The sequence below is a fragment of the Gallinula chloropus genome (genome assembly GCF_964237585.1).
Source record: "Gallinula chloropus genome assembly, chromosome: 3".
NCBI lineage: Eukaryota > Metazoa > Chordata > Aves > Gruiformes > Rallidae > Gallinula > Gallinula chloropus.
This window is the reverse complement of record NC_140087.1, coordinates 80,023,739-80,037,596: the sequence shown is the minus strand read 5'-3', so window position 1 is coordinate 80,037,596 and position 13,858 is coordinate 80,023,739. Positions and strand designations below refer to the sequence as shown.

At 45.4% G+C, this 13,858-nt stretch overlaps 1 protein-coding gene across 1 annotated transcript in view; it reads right to left on the bottom strand.

Moving 5' to 3' along the window:
• Positions 1-6,851: 6,851 nt before the first annotated feature.
• The window catches only part of JAG1 (jagged canonical Notch ligand 1), a 34,853-nt gene continuing 27,846 nt past the window's right edge, over positions 6,852-13,858 (bottom strand). Inside the window, exons 14-26 of the mRNA XM_084261506.1 lie at positions 13,424-13,588; positions 12,823-12,936; positions 12,053-12,166; positions 11,829-11,942; positions 11,595-11,711; positions 11,060-11,087; positions 10,871-10,956; positions 9,958-10,071; positions 9,607-9,716; positions 9,290-9,526; positions 8,860-8,991; positions 8,252-8,402; positions 6,852-7,541 (exon numbers count right to left, since the gene is read on the bottom strand). Coding sequence (XP_084117632.1) covers positions 7,084-7,541; positions 8,252-8,402; positions 8,860-8,991; positions 9,290-9,526; positions 9,607-9,716; positions 9,958-10,071; positions 10,871-10,956; positions 11,060-11,087; positions 11,595-11,711; positions 11,829-11,942; positions 12,053-12,166; positions 12,823-12,936; positions 13,424-13,588 — 1,940 coding nt within the window. The 3' untranslated portion in view covers positions 6,852-7,083. The remainder of the gene's footprint in view (positions 7,542-8,251; positions 8,403-8,859; positions 8,992-9,289; positions 9,527-9,606; positions 9,717-9,957; positions 10,072-10,870; positions 10,957-11,059; positions 11,088-11,594; positions 11,712-11,828; positions 11,943-12,052; positions 12,167-12,822; positions 12,937-13,423; positions 13,589-13,858) is intronic.

The following is a 13,858-nucleotide window of genomic DNA, read 5'->3' as shown; positions in this document are numbered from 1 at the left end:
ACGGTGCTTTGCAGGCAGGTTGCTAATGCTTACTGCTCTTCAGGCTCTGCAAAAAGGTCTTTCCTAGTAGCCAGCAAAACCAAGGCTGCAAATGAACCTGGATTTAGAGGAAGACTTAGCCTGAGGTATGTTAGCTGCTATCTTCTGGGTGGGCTCAAGATACCAGGCCAGGAAGGGAGTAAATAGCCCCTTTGTGATGGGCTTTCAGGAGGTATAAGGATATTTAGTCAAGTATCTCTCAGAAAAATAAAAGTAAGAAAGATAGAATCATTTAATAGTTTATATAAAGTTTTCATGTATATTTTCCAGCTTTTTTAAGTTCTTACAGAAAACAAATGGGTCAAAACCAGTGCAAGCATATATTCTAGCCTGCAGATTTACCTTTCCATTATTCCTACTCTGCTTTTGCTTGGATCTTTGTGAATTTCCCGTGATGTTTTTGGCTGTAAGAGATACCTACAGGAGAAGATTAGCAGATTATGCAGTAACAGACACATGGAGTTTACCAAACTTCAGTTCTTCCCATTTTATTCTGGTTAGGAAAAAGACCTCATGCTTGTTTTTCCAAACTGACAAATGGACTAATGGTGTCTGTGAAAATGGGGGGTAGTCTTGAGTGAGTACACCCCAAACTATCACTGCTAACAGGTTTGGATTCTGCAGCTTCCCTTCCTATCACCTTTCTCCTCTCCAAACCCATTTAACTCAAGTGTAAAAACCAGAAGGCAGCTGCTGATATAGTATAGTTAAACCTTATAATTACAATTTAATTTAAATCTTGAGTAACACACCTGCATGAGCAGAGTCACACGTTTATAGGGGGCTTGGGTACATGAAATCATCGTCTATGTAGCTAGGAAAGCTCTTTTTTTTTCCTTTGGGATACTTTGTTATGCTGCTTGGAGTGCTGTCCTCCTTTTAAACAGTGATCTTGGAGTGCCAGGGAGTGTAGGGCTGGGTGGGTGAAAGGTGTGAGAGCCTGGAGTCAGAGCAGACACTAGTGGCCTTTCTCTAAGGTGCATGGTTCCATCATTCCGACTGTCACTGCTGACTCATGAGGTTCCAAGGCTTCTGTTGAAAGACCCTCTGCTTTCCAGCTGAAACTTACTTTGCCTTACTTTGTGTTGTGGCTCCTCAGAAACATGGTTATTCTGGGAAAATCATTGGATTCATGCTCACTTCTGGATTTTAGATCATTTGCTGCTTGAGATTGTTCACTCTTCTGCCTGTGCAGCGAGACCACGATAAAAGTTTCCCCTTTGCCAAGCCCAGGGTGCTTTACGTGGTGCTGTGACCTGCAGGCTGTATGTGCCTATGGGCCTGGCTTCTCTCTCTCCTCTTCTCAGCGGTTCCGTGTAGCTGCACGTGGCTGACTGGCAGAGGTGTGGGCTCATGGGCTCTTGAACCACAAACCTCATTTCCTAAATTGGCTTTAAGGGAAGAAAAAAGAGACTGTAATCTGAGCCTAGAGTAAAACCAGCAGTTTGCAAGTCTTGGCCTTGGCTTTCTATTACTGATTTCCTTCAGAGCAGCATTAGCAGGTACCTTCCTGATAAAAGTGATAACTATTTGAGGCTCTGTTCTGTTCTGAAATTGCCATTGGGGCATAGAAACTATTTCTTGGGTTCAATTTTTGTTTCTTTTGTTTGCTTGTTTTCATTTTCAGACCTCTGAACTCCTCTGAACTATGTGTGGATCTGGGGCTGGCTAAAGCCCACAATGCAGAGCTCACACTGAAAAATAAATGTTTGTCTCAAAGAGAAATAACTCTCTGTTCCAAACTGAAAGCCAGCTTTGGGCTTTGTGTTGGGTTTGTGTTGGGTTTTTTTATCCTATGATTTGGTCTGTGCTGTTTGCCGATACAGAAACCATCCTTTCCTCACCAAACACTTTCTAATGTGTACAGACTATCATTGTTTCCATTATTCTTTACATCAAAGCAGCTAAAAATATTTGTTTAGTGAATTTTTTGTGTGTAATCACACATCAAAAGCTAGACCAGCCTTTTACGTGTTTGTTTATAAAGAGGGAAGCAGGCTGGTGTAAAAATCTCCCTGGCCCAGTGTCCATCAGTAGGAAGGTTTTAACTAACACAAGAGTTATTTTGAGTAATAAGCTTGGTGCTAGTTCTGGTATCTGTCAGCTTGTAGTTCTGCGTGCCAGGGTCTAGAGTGTTGTGTAGCTGCATTTGTGGTATGCTCAGCTTGAATCATTTCAAGAGCACCTGTTTCTAGCAAAAAAAGGAAAATTTTAGGAGCCAAAACTTCCCCCTGCTGCAGAAAGTTTTGCTCAAGTGAGGTGTTAAGTAGAAAGTTTCAGACTGTGTTAAAAGAGTCTTTCAGCCAGCGGTGGGAAGTGTGGATTGGCCTCAGAAATGAGCTTTCATAGAAGGCACTTCTTGCCTCTTTGCTTTCTCTGCTTTTTCCTTCTCTAATAAGCATTAAGTAGCATCCAGAAACCTCTGTGGAGGAGATGATGTGGGCTGGGGGAGCAGCAGCACAGCGAGCCTTTCATCAAAGGGCTGTCAAAGCCTTCTGCAGCTGACCCAGGGCTGGATATGGATCTGCTGATCTGGAGAGCAGCACTGAGGGCAGGCAGTTTCCTCAAGGGAAAGCCAGCTGGTTAAGGAACTCGTTCTGCACATTCTTTCACCGCCTCGTGCACATATCTTTGAGCACAGGTCTCCCACCTTGTCCACCTTCCTGTTCCCCCAGGTGATTAAAGCAGAACCCGGTAGCACGTGCCTGTGCCCCTTCTGCAGTGGCAGTGAGGTGACATTTGTACATGGGGACTTTTTGGCTGGTTGGTTGGTGTCAGCTGTTGCTGAGACGTGAAGATGCTGTAGTGTCACAGGGAATTTCAGCTGTAACCTGGAAGCTGCCCAGAGAATTAACCTCTTGCATCCTGCCTTCGATATCCATTTCAAATATTCCAGAGCTGGGAATATGTGAATGGGAATTTTTGAATGAGAATTTCACTGATGGGTCCCATTCCATTGAAGTTCGATCACTGAGAGGTCATACATCAGGAGTTGGAATTGGTAATCCAGCTCCATAATTGCTTTTATTTGCTGCTAGAATAATTGTTAGTTTGATTTATGCCTTGGATCTTTAAAGAAAAATGTCTGGAGCTGTAATTCTGGAGATGGGCATGCTCCTCTTTAATATTCATGTGATCTCATAGCACTAAAATGAAAAGAACAGAGATTTATTTCTCCACCCTGTAGAGAAACTGGTTGAAACAATTTGCACATCATAAGAAGGCACTCGCTGGGAGATCCGGGTTGGAATCCGGGTCTGACGCCCTGTCTGATACCACACGGCTCTGCTGCTGCCCCAGCGCTAGGTGAGCCATCTGCTGAACCTCCCTCCACTGCCCAACAGACCATTCAGAGCCTTTGCCCCTTTCCTCCTCCTCACTGGAATTAATCACTGCACGGCACTGTACTGGTTTCCCCCTCCACTGGGAACAGCGGCTGACCTTAGAAAGGAAACAGTGTGCAGTGGTAAAGGGTAATTGTGATGGGCTACTGGTGTCAACATTGACAACGAGGGGAAGTTGAAAAGTTCTTAAATTACGTTGCCTGGAAGGGGAGGGGGAGTTTACACAATCACTCCCATCTTCTGGGGAGGAAAACGCTGAATTCAGTACCCCCTGTGTCAGAGCTTCTCGCCTTATGCATGCACAAATAAAACCATTAAGCCCCTGCCCTGTGTCTGGATCCAGAGGGACTCTGCAAATGGTCAGGGCTGGGATGTGAACAGCGGTGAAGGTGAGGCTCACGTTGGCTGGAGCAGCTGCACAGGGGCTGGCAGGTGAGCAGCTGAATAGTTCCAAGTAGCAACAGTGAGTGTAACTCTGTAGGTTTTCTAGCCCTGTAGTAACCCTTGCTGTGACTGTGTGTCAGCTGGCATTTCTGTGGAAGGGAAAACAGCCTCATCAGCAAACATGCATGAGGGTGCTGGTCTAGGGGTTGGGCCCTGCACTGGTTTATGTTATTCCCTTGCGAGGCTTCAGATGTACGGGTGCTGGCTGGCATGTGCTCCTATTGGCAATGCAGGACTGGCTGTTCCCAAGGCTGCCTTGTGCCCCATGATGTGGCTGTACTGGCATTAGGGCTGAGGTAAGCTGCACGATCAGCACCTTTTTACTAGTTACCTCTATGTGAGATGGGCCCTTTCCCCGCTTTGATGTGGCTGCATTCAGCACAAGTTGAATCAAACCCAGATTCGAGAGGTTCAATGTGCTGCAGGGACTCAGTTTATTTCAGGGCTCCACTGCGCAAATGGCAGCTTGGGGCGCACCTGCTTTTTGGGACTTAGATGAAGGATCCTGAGAGCAACCACCCACCAGCAGCAGGAAGCCCCCTGACCCTCTTCACAGGGTAGTGTGATGTGTGAAGGGGCAAGGTGTCATTTCCACAGGAACAAATGGGCTTTGGTATTCTAATGGAAAAGCCTTAAACTTAGTCCCACAGCATCCCGGCCTGTATCAGACACAGTGTGGCCAGCAGGTCCAGGGAGGTGACTGTGCCCCTGTACTAGGCCTTGGTGAGGCGCTGTGTCTGGTTCTGGGCTCCTCACCATAAGGAGGATATTGGGGTCCTCGAGTGCATCCAGAGAAGGGCAACCAGGCTGGGGAAGGGGCTGGAGGGCAAATCATACGAGGAGCGGCTGAGGGAGCTGGGGGTGTTCAGCCTGGAGAAGAGAAGGCTGAAGGGAGACCTTATCACTGCCTACAACTACCTGACAGGAGGCTGTAGAGAGGTGGGCGATGGTCTCTTCAGCCAGGTGACAAGAAATAGGACAAGGAGAAATGGCACTGAGCTGTGCTAGGGCAGGGTCAGATTAGATGTTAGGGAAAAAATCTTCCCTGGAATAGTTGTCAGGGCCTGGAACAGGCTGCCCTGGGAGGGGGTTGAGTCTGTTGACTGTATCCAGAGTGGAGCGATCCTCAGGTTAAGAAGGTGGAGGAGGGAAGAAGGCCTCATCTTACCCAAGTACAAGTAGTAGCCTGACCCCCTTTTACATCATTTTTCAATAGAGGTGGGCGGTGGTGATACTTGTTCCTTCAGCATTGTGCTCCCACCTTACCCGAAGGAAGTTGCATCTTTGTCAGGCAATGTGCTAGAACAGCCCCCTCTCCCACAGCACTTAGGCATTAAAAGCCATTTTGTTGAGGGTTTATTTTATTCTTGCTGAAGCACTTCATGCCCCTGAGGTGTCAGGCTGCAGTGTGGATCTCTTCCCTCCCAGCTACTTCCCTTCGGGGCCACCAGCACGTACCCTTGCCCAATTCCAGTCTCATCATCGTTCTCCTAGAAGCGCAGGGAGGTACATGAGCCAAAAGCCACCATGAACAGAGACTGAGGGCTTTCGCAGCCCTTTAGGGTTTGATTCCCAGCTGGAGGGGAACAGGTCAGTTCCTGACAAAATCAGCACCAAGTCATGGAAACATAAACCAGCACAGCCAAGGTGTGAGGAGCCTCTGAGCTCAATAACCTCCACGCTCTTTTGTGTTTTCATACAAAAAATTTAATAAATATTACTTTTCAAGATTTATTGCCAGGAACAACACATCAAAGATGCATTTTCATATAACACTAATATCACAATACAAGGTATCTTCATGATCTCAATGGTTAACCACCGAGATGACTATGTTTATAAGCCTTTTGATCTTAAACATCGTAATAGCACTTTGATTTCCTCACTTCTTAAGGCGGGCAGTGTAATCTATGGCAAACCTACACAGTGATCTTACTGGACATTCTACTGTTCAAGTATTCAACAACTAGCTTATTAGAATACTCCCTAAATGCAGTAGATTACAAAAAAAAAAAAGTCAAATCTACAAGTGGTTCAGTATTACATATTCATGGTGAGAAAAAAAATAATCAGAATTTACAAAATAAGATTGCTGTGTTTCCAACTTCACACGCTAATTTGATATTTTAATTACATGCAACCACTCACATTTCATCTACATAAAGTAATAGCTCAGTTTTGTTCCCTTAAACTGCTTCTGAGCAGATTCTCTGCCTGTCACTCGGGGGTTTTTTCAAGTCTAAAGCAGCAAAAAAAAAAAAAATTTCTCTAGTCTAATCCTCTAAACTGCCTCAGTCAGTACTTACAAATAGTCTTAAAGTGATACTATGGAAGGTGTTTCAAACATTTGGACATTGTACAAAAACCAGCATCAAGGCCTGAGAGCCTATCCTATTAAAAATAAACTATTTTAGAACACCTTAGTTTTGGCATATAGGCAACACGTAACGAGAAAATAAATTCGAAATAAAGAAGCCACAAGCTTAGGATGCTATCAAAAACCTTCAACTCTAAACAGGTACATATAAATAAAAAGGAATGATATTTTAAGGCTCTTGATTATTAAGTTAATAAATCAAATATACACAGTGATTAATAAAAAAAGAATTATTTACATATCTATACAAACTTCTATTTTTGACACATTTTTCCTCTTTAAATTCTTCATTTACCAGCAACTGCTGACAAGTTCCCCCCACCCGCCCCCCAACAAAAATACAATAAAAAAATAAATAATAAACTTATTTCTGATAGTTGCTGTGGTTCTGAGCTGCAAAGGCACTTTCAAATACAGAACTAGTTGTACGTCACCATAAAACCAATATACAAAAAACTCAAATTCAATAAATATAAATAAAATGTACTCATTCTAAAGAAACTGTCTAAGAAGTGGGGATATCTGGCAGGGGAAAAAAAGATCCACCCCAAAAATTAAAAACTAAGGAAGAGCAATAAGGCTACGTGATACCTTACGGAACAGTTCCGTGATGCATCAGCTACTTGATGGCTGAATTTAGGCCAGGGCACTTTTGACTAGTTTTGCATAGATGTGAAATGCAGCACTTGGTATTCCAGCCAACCACAGCAACTATCATTGCCAGTGTAAGCCAGCTTGTCAAAACTTAAATTAACACAGGGATTCTAAGTAAATAATAGCCTCGGACTCAAATATTACACAACAGTTGAAGAACTACACGCTCTTGAGTGCCTTTAGAGTGATGTCTAAAGGCCCTGCGCGGCAGCACCCCGCTGTCTGCTATACGATGTACTCCATCCGATTTAGGCTTTGTGCACTTTCCAAGTCTCTGTTGTCCTGTTTATTTGTCCAGTTTGGGTGTTTTGTTGGCGTGCTGTTGGGGGGCTTCTCCTCTCTGTCTACCAAAGTGTACGCTGGCTGCTTGGCAAATCGGGCCTTCTGCTGGTGCTTGTCCATGTCGTCCTCCTCCACCTCGGAGTTGTGTGTCCTTATTTTGGCGATTTTAGAGTTTTTGTTTTCGTAGTCTTTAATGGGGACAGTGTTTGCTCCGTGTTTCTCAATGGGGTTTTTTATCTGGTTCAGCTGCTCCCTCACATTGTTGGTAGTGTTGTCATCAGACGCTGTGTGAGTGTGGCTGCTCTGCTTTCGGCGCTTCCGAACGCACCAATAAAACACAGTTACCAGGCAACAAATCCAGGCTACTGTTAGGACCGAGCTCAGTAATGGCACCAGGAAATCTGGAAGAGATGCAAAACCAGTTAACCTTGCTGCAAACCAGGTGTGTGGGCCCAGGCTTTCTACAGAGAACATGCATCTCTGTTCTTAAACCTCGCTTGTTCCCTGGGGTCCAGCTGGGACCTGAGGAAAAGCTTGGCATTTTTAGAGCACGAGGCTTTCAAAGTGAGTTCAGGACTTGGGACTACTCTCTGATGGCCCTGGTGGAAACCTGCTTCTCCCTCTGCACGGGGCCAGGCATTCCTGGCACATCACACTCCCTCTGGGCCTGGAGCCACAGCAGGGCAGCACCTCCTGCCTGAGGGCAGTCAGCTCTGTACTCACTGTGGGTGGCTGCCAGGAAGATGCCAGCACTACATGGGCAGCAAGCAATGGGCACTTCTGAACAGGGAGTTCATCACCCCTGGGCAGCGACAGCACCAGGTAAACACAAGGGGAATTGGGAGCCAGCCACCTGCTTCCTCCTTCTTATTTCTCCAAAAGGAGTGAAAGGGAGAAGCTGCCCTCCCACAGGTTTAGGCTGCTGTTTCAGAGCAGTTTTGGAACTTCTGTGTTTAGATGTGGAAAGAACACAGTCTGAAGCCTCCTTGCTGTTCCCAGTTAGTGGGGCCAAGAGGCAGGGATTCTGCTACAGCTCCCCCCAGTGAGAAAGCTGAAAGGCTGCTCTGGTCAGGGCATGTGTACAAGCTCTGGGAGACAAGGCCAAGCTCACCTGTTTTGTTTTTCAGTGGCCGCCTTTGCACTCTGACTTCCGCCACTGCAGCAATTAGCGTGTTGTTACCGTCACGCTTACTGACGAGGTCAATAATCTTATCTGTGATGTCTTTGATTGGGTTTTCATCTTCCCCGATATCTTCTGCAGACTGTGAAAGAAGTCACACCATTAGCACCACCAAATGCCAGATCTGATGCATGGGTAATTCTGCTATTTATAGACTTTCGCAATCGGTTCCAGCTCTTGGGTGCTTTTAACGTTTAAAACAAACAAGCAAAAAGCCCAGTTATGGGCAGCAGCCAGTAATGCAGAACTTCTGTCCCCATCTTTAGAGATAAGACACTGCCCCCCCTCCCCCAAAAGCAGTGCTCATGAGAGGACAACATGAAAATATTCTACTACTCTCTTAAGAGTTGCTACCAACTGGTAGATTTCAGGGATGCATGTGTAATGAGGGTTTCTTCCCTGTTCTTACAGGAAATTGGGATGGAAACAAAGCCATGAGAAGTTCTGACAAACCCAGGAATGGTGGGTTTTTATGTAGACCCCACATATCCAAGCAATTAACCGCTAAGGCATTAAAAAAATATTCCAGGAATACTCACAATAGCAACATGTATTTCATTATTTGCCAGGTGTGAAGGCTCACAGGTAATGTAGATTGAATATTCAACAGAAACGTTCTTCAGAATATTCAGATTTCTCAGTTCACTGCAAATGTGCTCTGTGGTGAGCCCCTGAAGATAAGGAAAAGGTGTTGGGCTTTGTTAAGTATATGTATACACACAGATACAAGAAATTATGGTTTGGGGGTGTTTGCACTGAAGTAAGAGGCGGTGGAATTCCCTGCAAACCAGCTCTTGCTGTTGTTTGGACACAAAAGCAGGCTGCATTACTCCTCCTCTACCTTCTGTACTCTTTAGCAATCAGAGTGTCAGCCTTTACTCTACACTCTCACCAGCCAAGAGTCACTTCACACTCTGGGAAGCGGGCACGCACGTGCCGCAGCACAGTGAGCGGTGTTCTGCCACTTACCGGCGCCATCATTTCTTTGTTAAAGGTGAAGGTGATGTTGGCACAGTTGTCCTGGTAGTACGTGTCAGAGTTGCATTTGGTCTTCACGGGCTGCTGGTTGGACGGCCAGCATTCCCCCACCGCCGCACAAGGGTGGGTGAAGCAGTGGTCGTCTTTAACGGGGACGCAGGCGTGGCCAGCCGGGCAGTCGTTATGCACTTTGGCATGTATCACACAAGGTCGAGGACCACACCAGACCTAGAAGGGGATAAATACCGGTGAGTAACCTCTGGTTACAGGACAGAAGATGGTGTAACCCAAAGCAGGGCACAGCTCACCTTAGAACAGGTGACTTTTCCGTTTGAACACTGACAGGTGTTACAGTCATCATCCCACTTAGCCCCATCTGGCATTACTCGAGTGCTGGTAATGCAGGGCCTTCCTGTGACTGGGGGGAGATTGGACACAACAAGAAGGTCAGGAGGAAAAGAGTAGAACACAAACCCCTTTCCTAAGTTCATCTAAACTTATCGCCAAGTTTGCCTCTCCAATAAAGAAAGAGACTTGCTTTAAAACAACCCCCTCCCCACTCACAGCAACCCCCACGCAGCCACAAACCTGTCCCCGCACAGTTATACAGATCTAGCTACAAGCCTTATGACCAGCTCCAGCTCTGACATCTGGAATACCTTCTTGGCATCCTGGACCACTTCGACCCGGTGGGCAAATGCAACGGTAGCCGTTGATTTCATCCACACATGTAGCTCCAAAGGCGCAGGGTGAAGACTGGCATTCGTTGATATCTGTGAAGGGAAGGAGAGTTAATAAAAGGAGTTACTCTACAGTATCCCTTTATTTTGTCAAAAATATAGGATACGAGGGATTTGCCTGTTGGAGCCTTATGTTCATTTTCTAGTGTCTATTCGGAGATAGATTCTTGTTAGCAGCACCCGTATGGTCTCAGAGCAAGCCCTTTGAAGTTTCTGCTCTGTGGCACCAACAAAGATCAAAACCTGACCCCTATGGCTACTTAAGCTTTTCAAGGGCAAGGCCACATTCCTTCTCACACACACTTCCTCTCCTCTGACACACTCCAGTGTTGTCCCCCTACTAGATTCTCCATTCGAGTTACAGTCCTCCCCATTCATGCTGCTACTGTGAAACTTCTATCTCCATGGCTGTTATTAAAAAAAGTGTTAGTGTCCTCCTACCTGTAATTATTATTAAATTACAGGGAAGTGCACACATCACCTCAGGGCTTGTAGGAAGACTATTAATTGACAAGGTTTTTGGCTGGCACACTTCCACCTCGAGCAGAAGCCTATGCCACACAAACACAGGCTAGCTGGGAAGACTGCTCCAAAGGGCATTTTGCCCACTCAGCTGAACCAAGAGGTTTCAGCTCTGGCTGAAGGGACTTGAAGATTTCTCTTCTTGGCACAATTCCTGCCCTCCCCAGGTACAGAAGTCACAGGATACCTATCGTTAATATGATCTACCACTTAATTAAGATGATTGCCTCGCAACATGATTCAAGTGAGACAAAATACAATAAAATTTAAAAAAAAATAAATCAAGGTAGAGCATTGCTGAAACACTTACTGATCCTGCAGTCAGGACCTGCAAAGCCTGGAGCACATTCGCAGCGGTACCAGTTGTCTCCATCCACACAAGTGCCACTATTATAACTAGAAAGAAAAGTCAACATACATATTAAAGCACCTGCTACAGAAATAAAAATTAAAATAAACCCCCCACACAAAAGAGGAAAGATTAACAGATTCAACTCACCAAGGATGAGGACTGCAGTCGTTCGTGTCTGCAAAGCAAAGACAGCCAACATCAAATATCCAGGCTTTGGCTAATACAGCTCCACTGTCAGTAAGGAATGATCAAGCTTCCCCACATGCCCAAGTTACACTTAGCTCAACTTCAACAAAAATATGCTGAAATTCTCTGCTAAATTGATTCCAGGCTTCTACCACGAAATTTGTTAACTCCATGGTGGAACACATGTACAGAGGAAGAGATCCTTGTAAAGAATCTAACAGGGGTGGGGGAAAGTGGAAGCAGACAGGGCTGCTCGTAGAAGAATGCAGGAGAAAACAAGACAACATCTGTCTCCACTTAGCTCATTTGCAACTTTCTCATGCCCAGGTCAAGGCTCTATCACATAAAGTCATTAAAAACAAGGATTCAGGTGATGCTAAAGCCTACATCAAACAAGCTTTCCCTTCTGGTTTCAATCTTGACTCCAAGGGCAACAGGATGAGCTAATGTTCTCATCACGCAACACTGTGGAAGAGTTCAAGCAGAGACGACTTACTCTGAGTACACGTGGGTCCTTCCCAGCCCTCCTTGCAGACACAAGTAAAAGAATCCCCGCTGACTACACAGGTACCACCGTTGTGACAGGGGTTTGGCAGGCAGCTGCTGTTCCTCGCTGTAACAGAAAGGAGATTCGCCACTCAGTTGTTAGAAAGCCATCAGAACCCAGCCAAGAGGAAAAGCTGAGGTCACAGATTCAGCTTTCCATCTGTTTCCTAGTGATTATATTTACCAATGTTACAAGTGGCTCCTTCCCATCCTGCAGGACACATGCACTTGAAAGTGTCCCCCTCGTCATAACATGTTCCCCCGTTGTTGCACGTTGCCTCATCGCACTGGCTGTCACCTGTGAATAACCCAAACTAGCCTTAACACCAGTCCTTTCTTAACACACTGCAACAAGTTTCAGCAGCCAAACAGAGCACGCCTGTTATGTTTTGGAAACACTGAACTTACGGGAGTGGCAAGTTTTTCCTTTCCACCCATTTTTACATTCACAGAAGAAGTCGTTGACCAAGTCTCGGCAAGTTCCTCCATTGTGGCAAGGGTTTTTACTGCAGTCATTAATATCTGGATATGTTAAGGAGAGAAAACAAGCTAAGCAGTGCTTACAGGATTGACAAACACTTCATGCTCAAAAGGTGTGCGCCCCATCCTTAATTTTGGCCTGCGTTTCAGTCACAGATTAAACACTTAAGTCAGTATTTTAAAAAGCTTTGAGTGCTGTCACAGAGATGACAGAAAATTCCTCCACATCCCTCCAGGTTGTTTTCATTTCGTTTGTCATCTTGTTTCAGTAAAGAAGTGAAAAGGCCTGTTACATAAACTGTCCTATCGGTCAGGGGAACGGAGCCAAGTGCTTGCTCTTCCTCTAGTCCCCAGGCTGAGGGAGCACAGGCATGATGTGCAGATACGCCGCTCCTACCATGCTGTGCAACGACACTAAGGGTTTCTTGCAAGAGCTTATGCAAAGGGAAAAGAAGAAAACTGAACATCTGGAAAGTCTGGGTTTACTCCCAGTCCAGCTTTGTCACTTCAGTTCTGATACAAAAGCCTTGGGCTTGGTGAAAAAGAAAAAAAAATACGGCTCCTTGTCCTCTGCAGCCTCTGACGCAGAATCTGTGCTGAACTGTCATTGGTCACTACAGTCTTAGAGACGGTAGCAGCCCTTCCTTCCTGATGTTTCCCAAGAGATCTTTCCGCACGCTGCAGAACAGCTCACTTACTTGCTTCACAGAACATTCCTTCCCACCCGTCACTACAGATACACTTGTAGGAGTTGATGCCATCGATACAAGTGCCGCCGTTCTTACAAGGGTTGCTCTCACAGTCGTTAATATCTGTAGCAGTTTGGAGAAGAGGGGAGGGGGGGAATCATCAGACTACAAGTACGGCTATGAGAAGTCATCTTATTGTAGACTGTTTGATGCTGCTTCCATTCTAAGCCCCTTCTGAGAGGAAGGGTCAGAAGCAAGATGAGGAATAGTTGAAAGCGAGCATAGAACCATAGGCCTGTCGCTCAATGATTGCTATTAAAAAATACAGATCCACGTTAAACCCCGCTATTAGTGACCTCAGACCGTGTATACATCAGGTTTTTAAAAACATACACTTGAAGGCCAGAAGGTTCATTACCGTGAACTTTCCCCAAGGCCTAGCAAATTCCAACCTGCCTCGCCCAGGCGGGATATAAAAAGACTTAAAGCAGTTCCAAGGTTCACTGTGTGACAGGAAAGAATCCTTGAAGCAGCCTGGGAGGAAAGGGTGGAATCTTTTTTCCAAAAAAAGAGTAGGGGTCAGCAAAGCTTAATAACTTTTTGCTCTTACTCTCATGACAGTAGGTGCCAGTGAATCCTTTGTTGCATTCACAAGTGAATTTTCCACCTGCTTGGCTCTTGCATTTTCCATGAGGACCACAGACATTTGAAGAAATGTAACGAACCCCTTCGGGTGTGCTGTTAGAAGCTACTGCCACGGTACAGCTGTCAATTACTGCAGAAAAAGCAGACACCAGCATAAGGATTGCCAATCCATACCCATTTCTTAGGGTAAAAGCAGCATTTTAATTTCCAGTGATGGAGTTTTAAAAGACATCGGCAGAACTGAATCACAGACTTAGGTTGGAAAAGACCTTTAAAATAGAGTCCAACTCTAAACTTAACACTACCAAAGATGCTTGCTGCTTTACAATAAAGAAACTGTACCGACTGTTTGTGCATAAAACATTCACAGCATCTTATCTGAAGATTGCTGGAGCACATG